The sequence below is a fragment of the Dendropsophus ebraccatus genome, chromosome 14 (assembly GCF_027789765.1).
Source record: "Dendropsophus ebraccatus isolate aDenEbr1 chromosome 14, aDenEbr1.pat, whole genome shotgun sequence".
In the NCBI taxonomy this organism is placed as follows: Eukaryota; Metazoa; Chordata; class Amphibia; order Anura; family Hylidae; genus Dendropsophus; species Dendropsophus ebraccatus.
Window position 1 is genome coordinate 15,949,476 of NC_091467.1, and position 22,764 is coordinate 15,972,239.

General features: G+C 43.3%; 1 protein-coding gene across 1 annotated transcript in view; it reads left to right on the forward strand.

The window, feature by feature from the left end:
- Positions 1–17,667, forward strand: part of RND2 (Rho family GTPase 2) — a 91,366-nt gene extending 73,699 nt beyond the window's left edge. Inside the window, exons 4-5 of the mRNA XM_069953090.1 lie at positions 11,456–11,590; positions 16,938–17,667. Of these exons, the coding sequence (XP_069809191.1) occupies positions 11,456–11,590; positions 16,938–17,186 (384 nt within the window). The 3' untranslated portion in view covers positions 17,187–17,667. The remainder of the gene's footprint in view (positions 1–11,455; positions 11,591–16,937) is intronic.
- Positions 17,668–22,764: the final 5,097 nt, after the last annotated feature.

Genomic DNA, 22,764 nt, shown 5'->3' on the forward strand with positions numbered 1-22,764 from the left:
TGCATGTCATCATAAGTAGAGATGATCAAACATCGGAAAATCTTAGGTTCTATAGAACTCGAACCTTGTCGAACCTTCCGCATTTGATCCCCGATGCCTTCCCGGTCCGGGTGAGGAAACAGCCAATGTACCGTCTGGAATTCCGGGATTCAGCCTATTACCTAGGCTGAATCCCGGAATTCCAGGCAGTATTCGAGCTGTCTCCTCCTTCCCCACGGACCAGGAAGGCATCAGGAATCAAATGCGGAAGGTTCGACAAGGTTCGAGTTCTATAAAACCTAAGATTTTCCGATGTTTGATCATCTCTAATCATAAGAACCCTCTACCAGCCTGTTCCGGATTTTTATTTTTATTTATTATTATTTATTATTATTTGTAAACTGTCCAATTTCAGTGTTCGGGGAGGCTGGAGCTTGTACTGGTTCCCATCGAGGAGACCCAACTAGTTTATGGTCAAGCATCAATATACAAACATCTTCCCAGCATTTCCATCCATTCCAGCATTTGTCAACAGGTCTTCATCCAACTGGATTACTTGTTGCTTTGCTTCCATTCATGATTTTCTGGAGAAAGCAGAAGGCTCTCTAGATGAAATCTATCCAAATTGCACATTCACCGCGCCAGCCGCGGAGTTGAATGACCTTGATAGACTGGACTAGTTTGTGGCCATTGCTGACCCACATAACTCCATGTTTATCCTCTGCAGCTGATAGGAAGTGCCTGGAATTTATCCAAAGAACCAGAATGTCCTGGGCAGTTCACACAATGGAGCCATACACAGCTCCCACAATGCCCCTATGTTCTAGACAGATGTCTGTACTTAAAGAGCGGGCACTGCAGGGCGCAAGGGGACAGTGGAGAGCAGTATGTAAAGGCTTAATGTCCTTCCTAATAGCTGGCTACATAAGCCTTGTTATATGTATCAGCAGATCTACTAATGGCTCATTAGTTTTTATAGACATGGCTTCAATGACTTCCGTTTCCCTAAATCCCTTTTCCTCATCCCGTTCCTTTTTTTTTTTTTTTTTCCATTTAACACATTCCTATCAAAGCCTCCAACACCTTGCCTGCCTCGATTGTAAAGAGTTTGTAGAGCTTGAAACAAGTTTAGAGAGAATTTAATTTGAAGGAAGATTAAACAACCTCATCTCCTACTGTCACCCCTTAAAAAAATATTTCCTTCAAAATAACTTCATAAAAGCAGAATGAATGTGACATGCGGCAAAGGACGGCGGTGAGGCGGTAATGGAGGGTGAAAGGCAATCGCCAGGAAATGTACATTGGGCTATAAAGGATTAGTCCACATTTGTTAATTGATTGATCTTAATTAGGTTTAATAGAGCCCGAAGGTTAATTATGCGGAAGAAATTAGCATAATTTTTTTTAGATAGCATAAAGTTATAGTAAGTTGCTGGGTCACATAGGCTGTATGATTATAGAGGACTTTTGTGGGCCAGTGCATGTGTTGTGCATCACACACTCATGGCTTATATTGCTTCACGTATCACTGGTTATAGATGCCCAAAGTTGTAGCTATAGTGGTTGCACCACGGCCCAGTCTACCGCATAAGAGGTCAGCAGTATTCCATATGGTGCATACATACAAAAATCATTTTCTTTTTAAATCAGCTGGTTTCATGAAGTTTATATAGATTTTTAATTTACAGTACTTATCAGCTTCTGTATGTCCTGCAGGAAGGGGTGTATTCTTTCCAGTCTGACACAGTGCTCTTTGCTGCCACCTCTGTCCATGTCAGGGACTGTTCAGCGCAGTAGAAAATCCCCATAGAAAAGTAGAAAAAAAGGAAAAACTTTTTGAGGGCACTCACAGTTAAAACTTTTACTTTTTCATCTTCTTAAAAGCTTTACATAATAATACAAGTGCAGGAAGAGCCTGACGTGGACGCCAGGGCTTCCCAATTAGCGTGGCAGCGTGACAGCTGTTTCGCGTATTGGAACTACGCTTCTACAGACCTGGTCTGTAGAAGCGTAGTTCCGGTACGCGAAACAGCTATAAAGCTTCCCTTTAACTTTACTAGGTAAACTTCCCAAAAAGAAGGCGCCGTCCAGCAATGACTGATACACAGAAGACTGATACCAATATTACCGATCATCACGTCTTTCTTAGAGCCGCTGGGTTGTCTGAGATTTATCTAAGAACGCCAGCAATGACAGATATCCTATGTCACAGATGACCGTGCACAGGTAGCCATTAGACAAACAACATTCTGGGTTTTCTCATGTCTTTCACTCTCCGAGTGATGAAATAAAAGACGCGGGCGGTGACATTGCTGGGAGACTTGGAAGCGGCAGCTGGTTTACACCATCTGATTCCAGCCCCTTTTTGTAATTCCACAGTAGCTCTAATAACAGGCTTGCTGCGTGAATGGACATTGTTCACAACAGAGGCTCTGGAAATGATTTCACATGCACAGATTCATACATCGCCTCGGTACGGGGAGAAGCCACTCAAGCCACCAGCGTGCGCGGTCGATAGACTAGCTGGCCCGATTACGAGCGCGAAGACAGTACGGCGGTTTGCCTGCGTGGGCGTCTGTATGTTTGTGTAATTTATTTATATATACGGCCAACTGTGGATGCTGAGCTTTAGGAGATTACAACAAACAAAGGGTGCAATATGGCAACAAAGGATGCCTAATACACGGGGACAAATATTAGGAACAAGAATGAGTCACCGATGTTGTAACCAAGAAGAAGAAAGGTATAAAAGTTAACTATAATAAATAGCTTACAGTGGAATTTTGGCATCCGATCCAGCGTCGCCGCTTTGTTCATATTTTGTCGTCTTGTTAATCTGTATGCGGTAACCAAACCCGATGAATAAATATTTTCGCAGCCATTTCACTTATTAAACATCTATTAAACATTTGGGTTTTTATTCATTTGGTATTCATATTGCGCTTACATGTTTGGCTGGAAATGAGAGAGTATGTGCACCAGTCGCTGGCTGCAGTAGGATTTCCTAATTAGTGGTTGGGATGAAACCTTGTGGACCTAGTCCGGTTACCAGCCTAGAGAAATGTCGCTGTCCCCATCTAAACCAAACTTTGGGCTTCTATTGCTTTAGTACTTTGGGGGACATTTACAAAGCGTCTGCCCGAGGCGTACGCCAGGGAGAAGGTGCAGATTTGCCCCTTCCTCCTGGCTTACCCCCCGCTCGCCCAATGAGCCTGGCGTGGCCTCCTCCCGAGCCTCATTTATCAGGATTTCCCAGCACCACGCACTGCAACTTCAGAGCAACCTGTCAGAGCTGACAGGCCGCTCAGCCAATCACTGGCCATGGCGTGAGCGGCCTGTCAGCTCAGAGACCGCTCTGAAGCTGCAGCGCACAGTAACAGGAAGCACGCAGAGCGCAGAAGAAGACTGGGACCGTGGAGAGGTAATGTATTAACTGTTTGGGCAAGGGTTGCACAGACATCGCTAAGGATGTACGTGCAGCCCTTGCTAAACAATTATTGGGCAGTGTAATATGCCCAGTGAACGAGCACCGATCTAGCAGATCAGCACTCATTTACAATATGGATCAGTCCGTGTACTAGTTCCCTTAGGGCTGCATCCAACTTTTTCAGCCATCGGTATTGAAATGCTGAACAATCAGATTCTAGAACAACTCATCCCTAGTTTTGACATTGCTATCACTTTTTCTAATCTGAGGTGCCCCAATACAATAATCATTTCAGTGAGGGACATTTTGGGGCCTCCTCAGCCATCTCTGGTGACCATAGGTTACTTGACAAGAGCCATGATGATTTTGCCAGGATAATTATACCAAACACAACCACGAAAGCAGCAGAATTGATGCAGAAGTGGCCATTGTGGAAGCATTTTTGGGGCGTTACTGATGGTGGGATCCGAAGGGGGTTTCCCATCTCATGATGCTATGCTCTATTCTTTTGAACCGCCGGGACCCCCCCGTGATCCTGAGAACAGGGGCAGAATTGGGGCCCACTGGCATAGTTGGCACTAGACCCTAGTCAGTACCAGCACATTGATACCCTACATTTCCACAATTTTTATGCATCCAGTTCATGACATATGTGTTTTGGTCTGATATGAGAGAGCTTCATTTCGACACTGCTCCACCACTTCATGGAGTGTTGAGTGGACTTTGAGTTTCATTCAGGTACTCTGCATTTCTATACTTTAAAACTATTGTTGAGTGGAAAGGCCAAACTGATCGGATTCAGCAACGTTCTCCGAACCCAAACACTCAGCATTTGACTCCCTGCAGTTGCAGAAGTTGTATGCAGCCCTAAAGAGTCCTGGAAAACTTGGATAAAACCTATAGCTTATGGCTAAATCCATGTTTTCTCAGACTCCCTAATGTGGTATCCAAGTTCCTCTGCAGCCACAGGGAGTTAAATGCCGAGCGTTCGGGTTCAGAGAACGTTTCCGAACCCGAACAGTTTGGATTCCTTACTCGACACTATTTTAAACCAAACTCATCAGGGCTTGTTTGCTGAGCCCTCACAAGACCTCATCAGTCATGCGGCTGATCGTTCACCCGTCCATTTAAATTCATCATCGATTACACGTCACCTGTTTACACCGGGTGATGTGCTGCTGATAACGATAACTTTAATGGCCGTACAATAGATCCAATCAGGTGATGAATGAACTTTTGTTCTCCAAGAGATAAGTCTCTACCGGAGCTGTCTGGCAGTAGCTTACCCCCTCTCTGCATTGTGTTGAGCAGAGCGGCTGAACTGTTCAGGTTCAGCAACGTTCTCCAAACCCATACGCTTGGCATTTGACTCTCCATGGCTGCATAAATTGGATACAACCCTATGGGGTTCTGAAAAACATGGATACAGCCTATATCTGTAGCCATGTTTTCCAGACAGCCTTAGGGCCCTATTCCACCGGACGATTATTGTTCGCATAATCGTTAACGATTAACAATCTCAAACGACCGCTATTGCGAAAGACCTGAAAACGTTCACTTATTTCCATGGAATGATAATAGTAACTTATGATCGTATTTGCGATCGTTTTTTCTTCGCTATTGCGTTCGTATCTACTGCGGATGACCGAACGACGTCTTATTCAATGCGAACGATTTGCGAACGAGCGACGATAGAAATAGGTCCAGGTCTTATAAAGTGATCAACGATTTCTCGTTTGGTCGTTAATCGTTAACTACATTTCAGCCGAACGATTATCGTTTAGATTCGAACAATTTAACGATTATCGTCCGGTGGAGCTGCATCCAACTTCAGCCATCGTTAATGAAATGCAGAGCTCTCAGGTTCTGAGGAACCCGTGCATGCTTGAGGTTCACTATTTGGAGGATTTTATCTGTGACGTGCTATTGGGATTCTCATACTAAAACTCTACTGTGTTGCTTCCGAAGGAAGACCAAAAACCTTCACGAGGCAGATGCCATCTGCCCTGTACTAGGGCAGAAACATCCCTTCTAGACTCTCCGCAATAACGTCTCATCCAGGGGAATCTAGTAAAAGCATTTGCACAATTATTGGTGGAGAAACCATTACCCCAAATAGTCACTTCTATATAGGACATGGCAGAGAAGCCATTGCACCAGAGCTCTATAGGACATGGCAGAGAAGCCATTGCAGGAGCTATATAGGACATGGCAGAGGAACCATTACACCGGAGCTATATAGGACATGGCAGAGGAACCATTGCACTGGAGCTATATAGGACATGGCAGAGGAACCATTGCATCGGAGCTATATAAGACATGGCAGAGGACCCATTGCACCAGGGCTTTATAGGACATGGCAGAGGAGCCATTGCACCTGGGCTTTATAGGACATGGCAGAGGAGCCATTGCACCTGGGCTTTATAGGACATGGCAGAGGAGCCATTGCATCGGAGCTCTACTGGACATGGCAGAGGAGCCATTACACTGCAGCTATATAGTACATGGCAGAGGAACCATTACACCAGAGCTATTTCTCCACCATTACATTGTATGAGTTAGTGTCTGGTTGCAGCTTTCACATTTTCCCCTAATTTTTACTGCAGAAAACGGCACTGTTAAAGCCACCGTTTCTTTTTCCTCGTATCAGTATGTCAGCTTAGGAGAAGGAAGCATTTCCATGAGAACATTGCAGCTCTAGCGTAATGATGCTGAGCAATCAACACTTGTGTGTTTCATTAAACAGAGCAGTGAGGGGCTGGCAATGAGATTCTGCCCTGAACATCATTATGCGGTGTGTATGAGGCTGGAAGGATGGCCCGTTGCGTATAGCCGATTCCTTTCATCGCTGCTGCAACTTGTACTTATAATTTAAACAAGACATGTTTCATCAAATAGAGGAGGCTGTGTTCTCGGCGGGGAATCAAGATGAATAGATGCACATTGTTGTTCTTTTGTTTTCCCATATCACCCCGGCCGAGATAAGAAAACACTATCTGATGCTACTGTAATCATTGGAAGCCGAGGGAAAGTGAAGGGGAACGCCGAGCGGCAGACAGCAGTGTCCTGCTGATTGATAAAGTCATAAGAGAGTCGTTGAGACATTGAGCTACACAAGTGTTCAGCATTTGAAGGGTTAATTGAGTTTGCCGGGACTAGCTGTAGGCTCTCTCTCTTCCAGGAAAGCCTTAAGGTGGACATGTGCCTTTGACAATTCATCCCAATATGACAACTGGGTGGCTAATGACATTATGTATGGTAATCTATTGAGTGATGTCAGTCAGAAGCACTTAGTCTCCTTGTCAAGGCTGGAGGAGGAACGGACTCCTGACGCTCTTTGGGTGACATCAGTGATTTGGGTGTCGGGTCACGTCACACCAACTCTTCATCCGAGAGCATGCAGATTTTTTTTGGTCAATTAGAAGTGGAAGTCTTGCAATGGAATAAGAGTCTAGTAAACATACAATGAAATTTACCATTGAATACCATTGATTAGTTTTGGTGACCATTGATAGACTGTAATCATCTGAAAAAAGGACGGCAATATTTAAAATATTTGGCCAATGGTGAGACGAAAGAACTTTTGCTCCGGAAAGATGTTTTATCTACGAGAAATTTGAGAGAGAATATACTCCCAAAGCTTGTCCGTCATCCAGGGGCCAATGTCGGACTGGCCCACCAGAGGGCCCCCAGCTCAGAACTTGCAGTAGCACTGACTGTCATGTTATTTGTCACTAGTTCTTTGTGGTGGGCTCCCAGGATCATTTCCTCTGGTGGGACCCAGGTACCCCAGTCCGACACTGGTCGTTGACCATGTACGGCTACAACTATATAGACCAAATTGTGTGCCATCAAACATCAACCTACTTCTGTCTAAATTGTATGGCCAGCTTAACTCATAGAGGTGTTTGGCTTTTACTCTAGTGCTAATACCATCCTTCATCAATCCAAACCGTTTGGGTGCTAAACGCTTCTAGTTTTGGTCCTTAAATGGAACCCTACACAAGCTGGTCCTTTACCAATAACTAGATTACGTTATAAAATGTTGAAATTACCATAATTTTTTTTGGTTCATTCAAAAGTCAAAGTTTTTACAACATTGATACTAGTTAGTTGTTGTACTTCCTACGGAAGCCTTAATGGGGTTGCCCACTTTGGGTGGTGTTTTTTGATCAATAAGCAGATCATATGATCCCAGCGATTGGTTGTAAAATGTGGTGGAACCTGGAAGAAAATTTAGGGCATCACATATTACACAGGTCTCTAAATCAGTTGGGTAGCAAATAAAGATAAACATAACTCAAGTAACCTTGGGTCCATCCAAACCTGGGTGTTTGAAATTTGAATAATGGTGGCTGAAGAAGTTCACGAAAATGTGGATACAACCAATGGCCCATGGCTGTATCGATGTTTTGCAGACAACCTCTGGGCTGCATCAAACCTCTTCAGCCACCCTTTATCAAATGCTGCACACTCTGGTTTGGGCGGACCCAAGCATGCTCGCGCTCATCTCTAGTAGCCAAGTTATGCCTGGATATCTGAGTTCTTCCAGACTCTTTGTAGTCGTTCTCTGCTCTGGATAATAGATGAGATCCTGACTCCCATCTATTAACAGAATTCCTTTAAATAAACATGGTTTTTCTAAACCAGACATCCCTTTTAAATCTTTTTTTCCACTCTATTATCTCTAGGGTATTACGAAGTATGTAACCAGCATATATCAAATAACGGACCTTATATAGACTGACCACGATATATTGACGACGTTTCCTGTTCTTATCATAATATATATATATATATATATATATATATATATATATATATATATCTATTAATGGACCATGTATGTAGTTACGGACTATCTGCCTTATCATTAGTAGTACATATAGATATGAGAACGACTGATCTTGCACCATGGTCTTTATTTAGGCGTCTTGGGTTTGGAGACGTACGTGAAGATAGCACGTTCCCTTAATGCCAGCTCTTTCCATTTTAATGGCACTTTTAGGAATTACGCTAGTAGTTTATCTCATTTGTAATGCAGGACAAACTTGTTTTGAGCAGTCTTTACAAGGCAGGCGATGGCAGTCTTCCTGCTGTCAGCCCGTAACACTTCTTCCTGCCCTCGCTGGGAGGTTTCTGCTGAATCCGCTGCCTTGTTTGTTATGTGAAACTGAGGTCTGTTTGCAGCCAACTGATCTCGACAAATAAGAAAAATTTGGCTACTTAGCATTCAGCATGGGGAATGAATGTGTTCCATTAAACAAGAAAATGAACTCGAGGGGCTCAAGAGCTGAGCTTATCATTTATTAATCTGGTGTAGCGAGAACACACAATAGAAAACCCGCTCTGATTCTGGAGGTACAGACTCCGCTATATAAGGCCACTTGCTCCTCGTCCTTGGCCGGGATTGGTCTGTAACAATTGTCATTTGCTGCTTATTAATTATGTATTGTTCCCGATTGGAGAGTCTGATGATTGCAAAATTGCAAAAAATCTATTAGGCCAATTGCAACTAATTTTTTTTTTATTTATTGTTACTGAGATTGGTCAATTTTGTATTAAAAAAGTTGCCCACTAGCGTTGAGCGAAGTTGGAGTATGCTCAAGTTCAGACCAGCATTTGCTGGTGGCTGCTGAAGTTGGATGCAGCCCTAGGAAGTCCTGGAAAACATGATTCTGCCAATGGCCTATGGCTGTATCCATGCTATTCATGACTCCCTAGGGCTGCTTCCAACTTTAGCAGCCACCGGCAAATGTTGGTCTGAACCTGAGCCAACTTCGCTCAAATACAACTTAAATACTGCGGTAATCAAATACCGCACGCTCCGGCTTGGAAGTTCCCACAACTCTGTTGCCCAACAATGTTATGGTGGGTTTTCCTTCGTTATGGACTGGATGAAAGCAGAAACAATTAAGGGCCCTATTCCACCGGACGATTATCGTTCAGATTATCGTTAAATCGTTCGAATCTAAACGATAATCGTTCAGTCGTTAATCGTTAACTGCATTTAAACCGAACGAGAAATCGTTGATCGCTTCATAAGACCTGGACCGATTTTTATCCTTGCTCGTTCGCAAAACGTTTGCAAATTGAATAAGACATCGTTCAGTCGTTCGCAATAGATACGAACGCAATAGCGAATAAATAGCGAAGAAAAACGATCACAATTACGATCATAAGTAATGATTATTGTTCCATGGAAATGAGTGAACGTTTTCAGGTCTTTAGCAATAGCGGTTGTTTGAGATCGTTAATAGTTAACGATTATGCAAGCGATAATCGTTCCGTGGAATAGGGCCCTAAGGCAATGGAGTGCAGCGTCCTCTCAACTTTTTGAGATGTCACTACTTCTTTAGACTTTGTATATGATATTGCCGTCCATCTTGATACCAGCCATTACTGTAATTGTTTCTTGGAAAACCTAACAGATATTGAGTATTGTATATTAGGGTCAAGGCTTGTGTTTAAAACAGTGTACCCCATCAGAGGTTGAAAGTCCCATTGGCACCTTACCTACCCTTTGGTCAGCTGTAGCGTCCTCCAGGACACTGAGAAAGTGTCTGTGGTGGTGTCCAGAGTAAGAGGAACAGCGAAAGCGTGCAGTGCCACTGTCAAGAGAGCAAGGAAAGAGGGAAGGAATCGGCACTCACCAGCTTCACCCCACATCTTCTTTACTGGGCATTGGTCACAAGATACAAAGGCCACAGGTTGTCTCCCAGTCCTTAGTATTGTATACTAACCAGTAGGTCAATATATTATATTACTGTCAGTGGTGCCTTGAATTACGAGCATAATTCGTTCCAGGACCGCGCTTGTAATCCAAATCCACTCTTAAACCAAAGCAAATTTTACCATAAGAAATAATTGAAATGCAGACAATTGGTTCCACACCCCAAAAATATTTATTTTTTATTCTTAATAACATGTAAAAAAAAAAGTGAAACAAACATTCAGAAACAGCAGAATAAGTGATAATATAAGTTACTGTACAGTAATGGAGAGGATGGGAAACACAAGGGCTGACAGAGACTGCAGGGGGCATGAAGGAATGAGCAGGGCAGATGTGGGCACATACATGCAGCACTCTCTGTCTGGGGAGAGAGGGGTTACAGCTATGGAGAGATTACCTCCACCGTCCTGTCCCCTGATGCAAGCCCCAGCCCAAAGTAGATCTGCTATGATTTGGAAGGTGAGGGAGACTACCTGGGTCACAGTACAGGGCTGTAGACCCCGCTATGCAGACCATTCCCCTCCCCCACTCCCCCTCCCGCCCAGTACAGGGAGCTCTTAAACCAAAGCAATGCTCTTATACCAAGTTACAATTTTGAAAACCTGTGAGCTCTTATTGCAAAGGTCTCTCAATCCAAGTTACTCTTAAACCAAGGTACCACTTTTGCTAAGTCAAAGATTTTGTATTGTATTCTTCAAAACTGGCAACATATTGAAGTATTTCCCATCAGGTGCTATATTTGCCTGGAAAAGCTGAATCCAGTGCTGGGAAACTTCTCCTAGTCATCAAAATTCCATGCAGAAGCCCAGTGCGGAATCGGCTTCAAATCCTGTGCGGAATCTGCTTCAAATCCTGCCTGCTGTCTGTTTGAACGGGAGCGCTCGCGCGCCTCCATTGTCCACACTGCTCCGCTCAATGAATTGACATGTTCACGCAGGGTTCTGCACAGAATTTCGGTGCCAATTCCATAGTGTTAACGGGCCCTAAAGGTATGTTCACACTGTGGAATCGGCAAGGGATTTCATGCGAAATTCTGACTGTCCCGTTGATTCAATGGGATATCTCAAGCGCAATCCACCATCCGCCCAAAGCATTGACACGTCATGGGCGGATGGCAGATTGTGCTTGAGAAATTCCATGGAATCAATGGGACAGGCAGAATGGCGCGAACACCACTTGAAATTCCTTGCCAATTCTGAATTTCTTCCTGCCTTTAGTAGGTTGAGGTTATATACCTGTTATTTCCTGGAATTCTCATTGACTCACTAAGTATCCAGAACCTTCTCTGAGCCGATTTATTTCTTCTTTCTCCACAGTGGCAAGGTGAAACTCAGGAGTTCTGCCCAAGTGCCAAGATCATTCTCGTAGGCTGTAAACTCGACATGAGGACAGATCTGAACACTTTACGGGAACTGTCCAAACAGAGACTCATCCCAGTCACACATGAACAGGTAAGGCTCTTCTTCCATCCCATTATGTATACCAACACAGCAAGACATACCCCAGGCACAGCCATATATACATGGCCAATACCTTTTCATTCTGCTCTGGTCTTAAAGGGGTAGTTCACCCCAATTTTTTTCTTTTAAATCAACTGGTGCCAGAAAGTGCCAAAGATTTGTAATTTACTTCTATTGAAAATGTTTTAGTCTTCAGGTACTTATCAGCTGCCGTATGTTCTACAGGAAGTGGTATTCTTTCCAATCTGGAGAGCAGGAGAGGTTTTCTATGGGGAGTTTCTGCTGCTCTGGACAGTTCCTGAAATGGACAGAGGTGGCAGCAGAGAGAACTGTGTCAGGCTATGTTCACACTACGTATATTTTTTTTAAACTACGGCCGTGATTATTACGAAAATATATGTTACCTTGCCGTCTATGGGATCCTGGACGAAGCGTATACACATAGTATAGGCTCCGGCCAGGATCCCTAGCGGCGCCGCAAACAACTGACATGTCAGTTTTCTGCGGCCACTATTCATTGAATAGCGGCCGCAGAAAACCCTGTCAGTGCACACTATAGAGCGAGTGGCTCCGGCCGCACGCTTCATAGTGTGCAGTAGAGAGTTCTGATGCGGGCGCATCCGTGGCCCTAAAGAGCATCCGGTCGGTACTCTTACATTATATGAACATAGTCTTATGGTCCTTTTACACGGAATGATTTATCGTACGTTTTTGCACGATAGCGATCGAATTCGAACAATAATCGTACGTGTAAACGCAGCGAACGATCAAACGACGAGCGAGAAATCGTTCATTTTGATCTTTCAACATGTTCTCAAATTATCGTTGGTCGTTCGCAAAAAATTCGCAGATCGTTCCGTGTAAACATTCTTTCAACGATTTCACCTATGTGTGAGTTAGGCTTAAGCGATCGCATAACGATTTTTCCGTACGATGGATCGTTCTGTCTATAAAAAAAAAAAAAAAATCGTTCATTCAAAATCGTGCGATCACGCAAATTATCGCTCCGTGTAAAAGTACCATTAGACTGGAAAGAATACCCCACTTCCTGCGGGACATACAGCAGCTGAAAAGTACGAGAAGACTGGAGATTTTGTAATAGAAGTAAATTACAAATCTCTGGCACCAGTTGATTTGAAAGAACACATTTTTTGGTGGCCTACCCCTTTAAAACACGACCCACAGAGGTTCTTGTGCCTACACAGTAGATGCCAGGGTACATACGTGTGTTTTCTATTTGTGCTGCTCCATAATATCGCACTGGTATTTATATGTATTGTCTATGTGCCAGACAAGTAGTGATATTAGAGATGGGAATCCTGGTATACGATGAGAAACTGCCTGTGCTCCTAAAATGGACTGACTGCCTGTGTGTTTACTCAGTTCCCACACTCGGTTCCTTCCATCTCCTAATCCACATCCTCTCCAGCCCGCTACAGAAGACGTTTACATTCCCATAAGTAACACGCCGCTGAAAAACATGTTTTCTCCACCAGCCGCTTCACAGCAGACTAAACAAAAATGACAGAGAAAAAATGTTATTTATATAGGGAATTTCTAGAGAATCCGGCTTACGGGCCACGCCAGAACTTTAGAAGTAGCCAGTAGTGGGACTTAATAGTGCTATATAACCAGCAGTGCCTGATTTCTTATTGGTTGTATCACCTATGTAATGAATAAGTAGTTTAGGTTGTTGTCTGCTGCATAAAAGGGGTATTCGGGAGAAAAAATGTTTTTGAATCAATTGGTGTCATTAAGTTATATAGATTTATAAATTATTTCTATTTTAAAATCTTAAAGGGGTTATCCAGCGCTACAAAAACTTGGCTACTTTCCCCCTCTCTTGTCTCCAGATTGGGTGAGTTTTCAAACTCAGTTCCATTGAAGTGAATGGAGCTTAATTGCAAACTGCACCTAAACTGGAGACAAGAGAGGGGGAAAAGTGGCCAGGTTTTTGTAGCGCTGGATAACCCCTTTGAGTCTTCCGGTACTTATCAGCTGCTGTAGGTCCTGCAGGAAGTGGTGTATTCTTTTCAGTCTGACAAAGTGCTCTCTGCTGCCACCTCTGTCCATGTCAGGAACTGTCCACAGCAGGAGAGGGTTTTCTATGGGGATTTGCTTCTGCTCTGGACAGTTCCTGACATGGACAGAGGTGGCAGCAGAGAGTGACTGTGTTATAAGGTGACTGTGATATAGCATATAGTGACTGTGTTATATAGTGACTGATATAGTATATAGTGATTGTGATATAGTATATAGTGACTGTGTTATATAGTGACTGATATAGTATATAGTGACTGTGATATAGTATATAGTGACTGTGTTATATAGTGACTGTGATATAGTATATAGTGACTGTGTTATATAGTGACTGTGTTATATAGTGACTGTGTTATATAGTGACTGTGTTATATAGTGACTGTGTTATATAGTGACTGTGTTATATAGTGACTGTGTTATATAGTGACTGTTATATAGTGACTGTGTTATATAGTGACTGTTATATAGTGACTGTTATATAGTGACTGTGTTATAGCATATAGTGACTGTGTTATAGCATATAGTGACTGTGTTATAGCATATAGTGTCTGTGTTATAGCATATAGTGACTATGTTATAGCATATAGTGACTGTGTTATAGCATATAGTGACTGTGATATAGTATATAGTGACTGTGATATAGTATATAGTGACTGAGTTATATAGTGACTGATATAGTATATAGTGACTGTGTTATAGCATATAGTGACTGTGTTATAGCATATAGTGACTGTGTTATATAGTGACTGTGATATATAGTGACTGTGATATATAGTGACTGTGTTATATAGTGACTGTGTTATATAGTGACTGTGTTATATAGTGACTGTGATATAGTATATAGTGACTGTGTTATAGCATATAGTGACTGTGATATAGTATATAGTGACTGAGTTATATAGTGACTGATATAGTATATAGTGACTGTGATATAGTATATAGTGACTGTGATATAGTATATAGTGACTGTGATATAGTATATAGTGACTGTGATATAGTATATAGTGACTGTGTTTCCTATTCTGCACAGTTGGGATGTAAAGTCTTGAATAGGAGACTATGCCAGGAGTGTAGGCAGTAGTTATACCCGGTCTCCGCCTGCTTTTAATGATAGTATTATACCATATACCAGGTAGGGCTCCTCTAACAAATTTGGAAGTAGGGTCTAGAATCTGCCAGCAACCTCACATCTTTAGTTCCAGTTATATTGTCACTGAAATGACAATACTCAAATAATAATTTACATCTAGATTTCTAGTTAAAGGGGTTGTCCAGGCTTATAAAACATGGCCGCTTTCTTTCCTTAACAGCACCATTCTTCTACTAGTTTGGGTTTTATAGCTCAGTTTCATTGAAGTGGATGGAGATAAATTGCAATACCACACACAACCTGAGAACAGGGGGGCGCTGTTTTGCAAGAAAATAACTGTGTGCTTTTTTTTTAATCCTGGATAACCCCTTTAATAGTATGAATTAAGGATGGGGAAGTACTAAAATATAGGTGTGTATATAAAAGAAAGTTCCTCTTCGACAAACAATGGCTTAAAGTACATCCTCCAATCTATAGGTTTCATTGTACGAATGTATAAAGGGACGTAAACCATTGTTCTGTATCACACTGTTCTTGCCTATAAAACCTTATTACATTACAGTATGGAATAAAATTATATGGGCTCTCTCTTTAATAGTTGACATAAAATGCCAAAAAATATCAAAGATTCATTTTGATTGTCTTGTAATAAAGTCCCTGGTCGGCTATGTAATCATGTTGAAGCGCAGGCTGGATGTATGAGCTTTATGGGGACTGGACTGGTGATGGATGGTGACAGCAGCCTTAGGTTACATGGTAGCTGTGATAGAAGCTTTGCATTACATCAGCTCCTTAGACCCCTATAACACTATGGTGGTCTGCTGACTGCTACTCCTGTATCCACCTATGACCTCTGCTGCCCTCTGTCTTCTGTAAAGTAATCATCTAAGTGAACAGGTCACTGTTTACCCGAAAGGTCAACACATTCATCTTCTGCTGCTGTAACCTCTCCGATTATCCGGTGTGACCTGGCTATAAGATGATATAGCCCTGTCCACTTTGTTATGATGCATAAAAATAATAGCAAGTTGCACTATATATCTAAAGAAAGAACTGATACACACAATGTCAGGTATAGCATAGGATCATGGGGGGGGGGGGGGGTATTTTCCTGTGCAATAGTGCCCCTACTTGGGGTATCCTATGAAGCAAAATGATTTGTATTCAGGCAAAAGACCTGCCTTTCACTTTAAAGGGGTACTCTGCTAAAAAGAATGGGTTTCAAATTAATGTTATACAGACCTCTAGTCTTCCAGTACTTATCAGCTGTCTTATGGACAGTTCCTGACATGGACAGAGGTGGCAGCAGAGATCACTGTGTCAGACTGGAAAGAATACACCACTTCCTGCAGGACATACAGCTACTGATAAGTACTGAAAGACTGGAGATTTTTTTCCCAATCTTTGCTTGATTTAAAAACAATTTTTTTTTTTTGCTGGAGTATCCCTTTATTTGCGGTACCTTCTGTATATGTGGTTGACTAGTCATCTCTGGAAAATCTGCCAGAAGAGGGCCCTTACTTGTTAGTAGTTATATGCTCAGGTTCATAAGCAAACCCCCCGAATGACCCTCATATTCCTCAAAATATAATTATTAGTATTCCAAAAGACAAAACCGGGACTTAAAGGAGAAGTCGGCCATTTTTAAAAATTGGCAGCCAGCAGGGGCAGGGGGGAATTTGATCAGGAGTACGAACTTGCCTCTCTCCGTGCCCGTGGTGAGTGGCGGATCAACCTTGGGACCCCCGCTGGGCTCAGGATCTCCACCGCTGACACGTCACGACCCAGCTGATGGGCTGGCTGCCAGATAGTGACTGGGGCGGGACACTGCTCCAATCACTGATTGGCTGAGCAGCCAGTCCATCAGCCGGGACAGGCTTTTTCCTTCCAAGTGGATGTCATCACAACTTGGGGGGAAAATGACTTCCGTTGGGGGTCCTGGGGTCGGTCCTGCCTTTCACCAGAAGTTGTATGCAGCCCTAGTGAGTCCTGGAAAACATGGATACAGCCTACGGTCTATGCCTGTATCCATGTTTTCCAGGATTCCCTATGGCTTCATCCATCTTCTTCCACCACTGGTAACCAAGTGCTAATGCATCCGGGATCGGACGGACTGGAACATCTCTAATTATCACATATTAATATATATACAGATATATACAGCTTGTTTGATTTCCCAAAGTAACCCCTTTCCGTCTCTTCTTCCAGGGTAGTACTCAGGCCCGTCAGATCGGAGCCGTGGCCTACGTAGAATGTTCCTCGAAGGTGTCGGAGAACAGCGTGAGGGACGTCTTTCACGTCACCACCTTGGCTTCCGTTAACCGCATTCACAAGAACCTCAAGCGCAGCAATTCCAAGAGGGGACTGAAACGCGTCTCGCAGCTGCCCGGACGGACTGAACTATTAAGCGAGACGGAAATACGCAAAGACCGGGCCAAGAGCTGCTCTATTATGTGAGAAGGTGCCTATGGGCTCGTGTAGAGGGTCATACGGGCATCCCATCCACAGAAATGGCGGCTTTTGCTTTGGCCAGTGTCCTGTAACCATAGTTAGATGCCGGCCTGTGACTGTTATGGTTATTTCTGGATTGCCGTAGAAAAAAAAACAAAAAAAAAACCACATCGAAAATGCAAGTCAATGGCGATATAAACAAATTAACAAGTAACAGCGCATTAAGAGTTTGCTTTTGTCCTGCTGATTCTGTCCCCATCAATGTATTTATATGCGCGCACAGTTCACGCCCATTGTACAGAGCATAGAGGAGGCGTCCGTGTGCAGCCTACCTTACGTGTGTATATATGTATGTATGTTTATATGTATATATACACACACAGATGACGCACATTGTGTTATGGAGAGGTGTGAAAGGTCGTGTCGGTTTGAGAATTTGAAGCATTGTTGTAATCCAAAAGTATAATTAAAAATCAATTTATTGTTAGTTGCAGTTGCAGTTTTTTTTTAGCGTTCGCATCCGGTATCTTACTTACTTCCCGTAATACTTACTTCCCTTACAACTTATTAGGGTGGGCCATGGGGGCATCCATGTTGGAGGACTGCAGTTATCAATAGTCACAGTTATGTGCTTTGTTTTATTGTATTAAATATATTCAGAATCTGTAGAAACATAAAATTAAAGGGTTACTCCAGTGGAAAAAAATGTTTTCAGATCAACTAGTGTAAGAAAGTTATACAGATTTGTAAATTACTACTATTTAAAATTTTCAGGTCTTTCCATACTTATGTCCCGCAAAAAGTGGTGTATTCTTTCCAGTCTGACACAGTGCTCTCTGCTGCCACCTCTGTCCATGTCAGGAACTGTCCAGAGCAGGAGAGGTTTCCTATGGGGATTTGCTGCTGCTCTGGACAGTTCCTAACACAGACAGAGGTGGCAGCAGAGAGCACTGTGTCAGACTGGAAAGAATACATTCTTAACCTTCCGATTTTAAGAGGACCAGCTGACTGTCATGTGTCATGTCTTCTCCGATCTGGCATGTAGGATTTCAACTGCCGGAGCTTTTTGTTAATGGGGAGATAAGTCACTGCTAGAGGAGTCTGACAGCAGCTTAATCCACTATCCACTAAACAAATGTATAGGGTGATAAGGCCAACATCTATTGAAGGACTATGACCAGCTTTGTGGGGCCCCTAGAAACTCACTGCATACATTGAACACTACTTCCTTAGGGTAGGTTCACACATAACTGATCCGCAGCCGGCTTGCTTCGGGAGCTCTTGGTGTCTGGACGTTCCATGCTCTGATTGGTTGAGCGGGAGTCCAGACGCCAAGAGCCCCCAGAAAGGCCGGAGCGTAGACCAGGTAATGTAAGCTCTGGCCTGCAGGGAGGTAAGGGGGCTGACTTTTCCATACTCGTAACAGGATGACAATACTGAAAAACAAGGAGTCCTGGAAGTGATGATATGGCCGCCACAGAGCCCTGATCGCAGCATTATCCACTCTGTCTGGGATTACATGAAGAGACAAAAGGATCTATGTAATTTTTATTTTGTTAAACCAATTCATCATCAACCTACAGATAGACGTGTCTTTTTAATTTTTATGTGATGTGTTTACTATAAAATATTTTTATTATTTAAGAATAACCTTTCTTAATGTATAATCCATCTTGCTTGAGCTGTTTTTACAGCATTTAGATACATGCTTTACAGCAAGCCCCATGGACATAAGCACAATGGTGTGGAGCAGACACCATTCAAATGAATAAGAATGATTTCTAGGCATGCTCTGTGACTTGTGCAGGGAGGCTAAGCTCTGAACATCGGCGACTGTGATCCTGTCTTCTCTATTAATCCTGTCTGTGATAAGGAGCACACTGCTGGAAAGTAATCTGTAAAGAACAGGAAGCATTAGCTTATTATTAGGTCTAGACTTAAAAATTCAAGATAAATGAAACATAAAGAACATTGACAAAAAATCTTACAAAATTAATCCAGTCATTTTCTGACTTGATTGGGTCACTGGGAAACTCAATGGAAGGGGGGAGCCCCATTTAATCATGCTGCTGTCATTGAAAGGATTCAGGCATTATTCAGATCCCTGATCTTCATATAAACATGTTTCTTAAAGCGAATGTACCACTAGGCAGATAGTTTTTTTTTTTTTCTTGTACAAGAACAGACCGGCGCAGGTACCGGGTGGTGGTTTTTAAAAATGTTAACCCTCTTCCGACGCTCCACAGTTAATTAACGTCGCTGCAGCCTATGCCTGATGCTGCAGCGATGTTAATTAAAGGAGAAGTCCGTCGAGTATTGTATTGCCCGCCAAAAGTTACACAAATACCCAATATACACTTATTACGGGAAATGCTTATAAAGTGTTTTTTTTTCCCTGCATTTACTACTACATCAAGGCTTCACTTCCTGGATAACATGGTGATGTCACTTCCTGGGTAACATGGTGATGTCACTTCCTGGGTAAAATGGTGATGTCACGACCCGACTCCCAGAGCTGTGCGGCCTGTGGCTGCTGGAGAGGATGATGGCAGGGGGACACAGAGGGACACAGGGCACTGGAGGGACACTGAGCATCCCTCTGCCATCATCCTCTCCAGCAGCCACAGCCCGCACAGCTCTGGAAGTCGGGTCGTGACATCACCATTTTATCCAGGAAGTGACATCACCATGTTATCCAGGAAGTGAAGCCTTGATGCAGTAGTAAGTGCAGGGGAAAAGCACTTTATAAGCATTTCCCGTAATAAGTGTATATTGGTGATTTGTATAACTTTTGGGGAGCAATACAATACTTTAATTAAAAATTTCGACGGACTTCTCCTTTAACGATCCAGGATGACACAGCGGGTCCCGGCTATCAGTGCTCAGAGTTAACCCTATAGATACTGCGGTCAGCACAAGCGCAGCATCTATAGGGCTCCTGACAGAGAATTCTCCCTCTATACAGAGGGAGAATTCTCTGCCGGTGTCCATCAGGGCTCTGCAAAGTGATCGCAGAGCCCAGATGGTAGCCATGGAAACTGGAAGCCTCACCGGAAAACGGGGGTCGGCAGGGAGAGGGAGCAAAGGCTGGGCGCGCGGGGAGCGTGGCCGTGCGTTCTGCCGTCTCCCCTCCCCTGCCGCTGTCACAAGATTGTGACAGCGGCAGGGGACAGAGGAGAGGGGGCAGACATACGGACATCAGCTTATGGAATCAATATGATCCCATAAGCTGATGTCTAAACACGACCTGGGCATTGAGCCATCAATGTAAAAGGGTTATACAAACAAAAAAACGATCTACCTAGTGGTACATTCGCTTTAAAGCAGGGGAGACCTTGGAAGCCATAAACCCCTCTCTACAGAAGCCAAACCAAAAGATGTCTGACATGCAGACTGGCAACCTGCCTCGTGGTCAAGAAGCCTCCGTGTCCAGAGGATATGGTTGTTGCATGACACAAATGGATATTCTGTCACTATAATATTTTAGGGTTGAAAAACAAAAACTGATATAAAAGTGAGAAATTCAACTGAAATCAGAATTACAGTAACACTTCAAATAATGAGTTGTACACATGGTCTTTATCTGTGAAAGACATTGATAGGGATTATGTATATATCCTGTCCATATGGACAAAAAGATGAAGCTATTACTACAGCCCGAGCCTGAAATGCGTCAGCCGCTTGTTGCCATTCATCACTTTGCTACTTTGCTGAATTCTTAGGTGTTTCTAAATAATTGAATAAAGAAGATTGAGCTTCTATGGAATTCCAGACCCAGCAATAGAGTTTTCTACTAACCCCTGCAGCCATCTTACCCAAGCCCCTCTCTCAGGAGCCCTACACTGTGTATTAGGGTATTACACATATTCTGTTCTAAGATTCTTATTTCCATAACATGACCTTCTGTGACACCAGAATCAACGCCTCTTACTACTTATTACTATGCTTTGTACTTTATTACGAGGTTGCTTGTTACCTTGTTTCCCATAGGACGTTGCGATAACGCTGTGAGTTTACTGCTAATTGCGGCTGCCTCTACCTCGGCCTTAAAGTGCGAGCTCAAAACGAATGAATGGCTTAATTTAGTCAGATATGGAAAAATGTTCTTGTATAATTTGCTTCTATTTTCTGATGATTTTTATTGTATTTTTATTACGAGGGCAGTCATCTTGTCTGAGCTGTTTTTATCAGAATCTAGAGATATATTTTACAGTTGGGAGACACAATAGACTGGCTTAGATCGTATTCACATGAATGGGAGAGGTTTCTAGACATGCTCTGTGACCTGTCTAGGGGTCATTCCACAGGGAGGGGGAGGCTTAGCTCTGAGTTTTTGTGTATGGTGTCTTCTCTACAATACAAAGGATTTCGGCTTAAAGTGAATGCACCATCAGGTACATTCGCTTTAACATGACCCATGGATAGATCGGCGCAGGAAAGCCGTTGCCGCGGTCCATTATTTGAACCAAGGCCAGATTCCCGTGTACGGCGCCATTCTATCCACGGATACCAGGCCTGAAGCACTGGAGGCGGACCGGGCCGCCCCCAGTGGGAGGAATCCTCCGCCTCTCTATAATGCGGCTCCATTGATTCTAACGCCTCCAGTGCTTCAGCCCCGGCCCGATACCCGTGGATAGAACGGCAGCGTACACGGGAACCGGGCCGCGGTTCAAAAAATGGACCACGCCACCGGCTTCCCTGCGCCGGTGCCGATCTATCCGTGGGTCATGTTAAAGCAAATGTACCTGATGGTACATTCGCTTTAATATTAGGCCTAGTGGTTTGAATGGAAACTACAGGATTTCAGGATTATTTCATAATGTAGATGTAAAAAAATCACCAAAAATTATTTTTAATTGTTTTTTTTTTAAAGTGATGATTGTATCAAAGCATCCTCAGAATGTCAGGACTTCCTGGTATCCTACCGGGAACTAGTCATCTGGGCTGTGACTAGTCACGGCTCTCTTCCTGTCAGCAAGCTCTGCAGGATGACTGACAGGAAAATAGGTCGGTTAGAAGCCTCTTTTCCTGTCAATCATCTCAGAACGCATCCTTTTTTTTAACGTACACAAAAATTCAGTCTACAACATTTTTGTGTATGTTAAAAAAAACAGAAGTCAATGGAGAAACGGATCAGAACGAATGCACACAAGAGCATCCGTTTTTTTGAAAAACAATTGCAAAAATGTAATGTGAACCCAGCCTTAGTAAATTCAAAGGGACCTGCGCCTGCTCCAGAGCAGTTGTAGATTTCTGCCGTGATTTACACCTGTTTGCAGGCATAAATCACGATAAACCAATGGACCCGGGACCCTCCAATTACAACAGCTACAAATACTACAACTCCCAGCATTTACTGACAGTCCACAATTGACTGTACAAATGAACAGACACATCAAGGTGTTGTCATCTCACAAACTATAACTTCCAGCATACCCTCAGAGCCTCATTAGTGTAGGGCATTCTGAGAGTTGTAGTTGTTATTCAAGGAAGCTGTGGTCTCTCTTCTCACTGGTTCCTTCTGTAGGTGTCCCCCAGCATCAGCCCTCCCAGGAGTCCAGGACACATGTTCCAGATAGGGGCG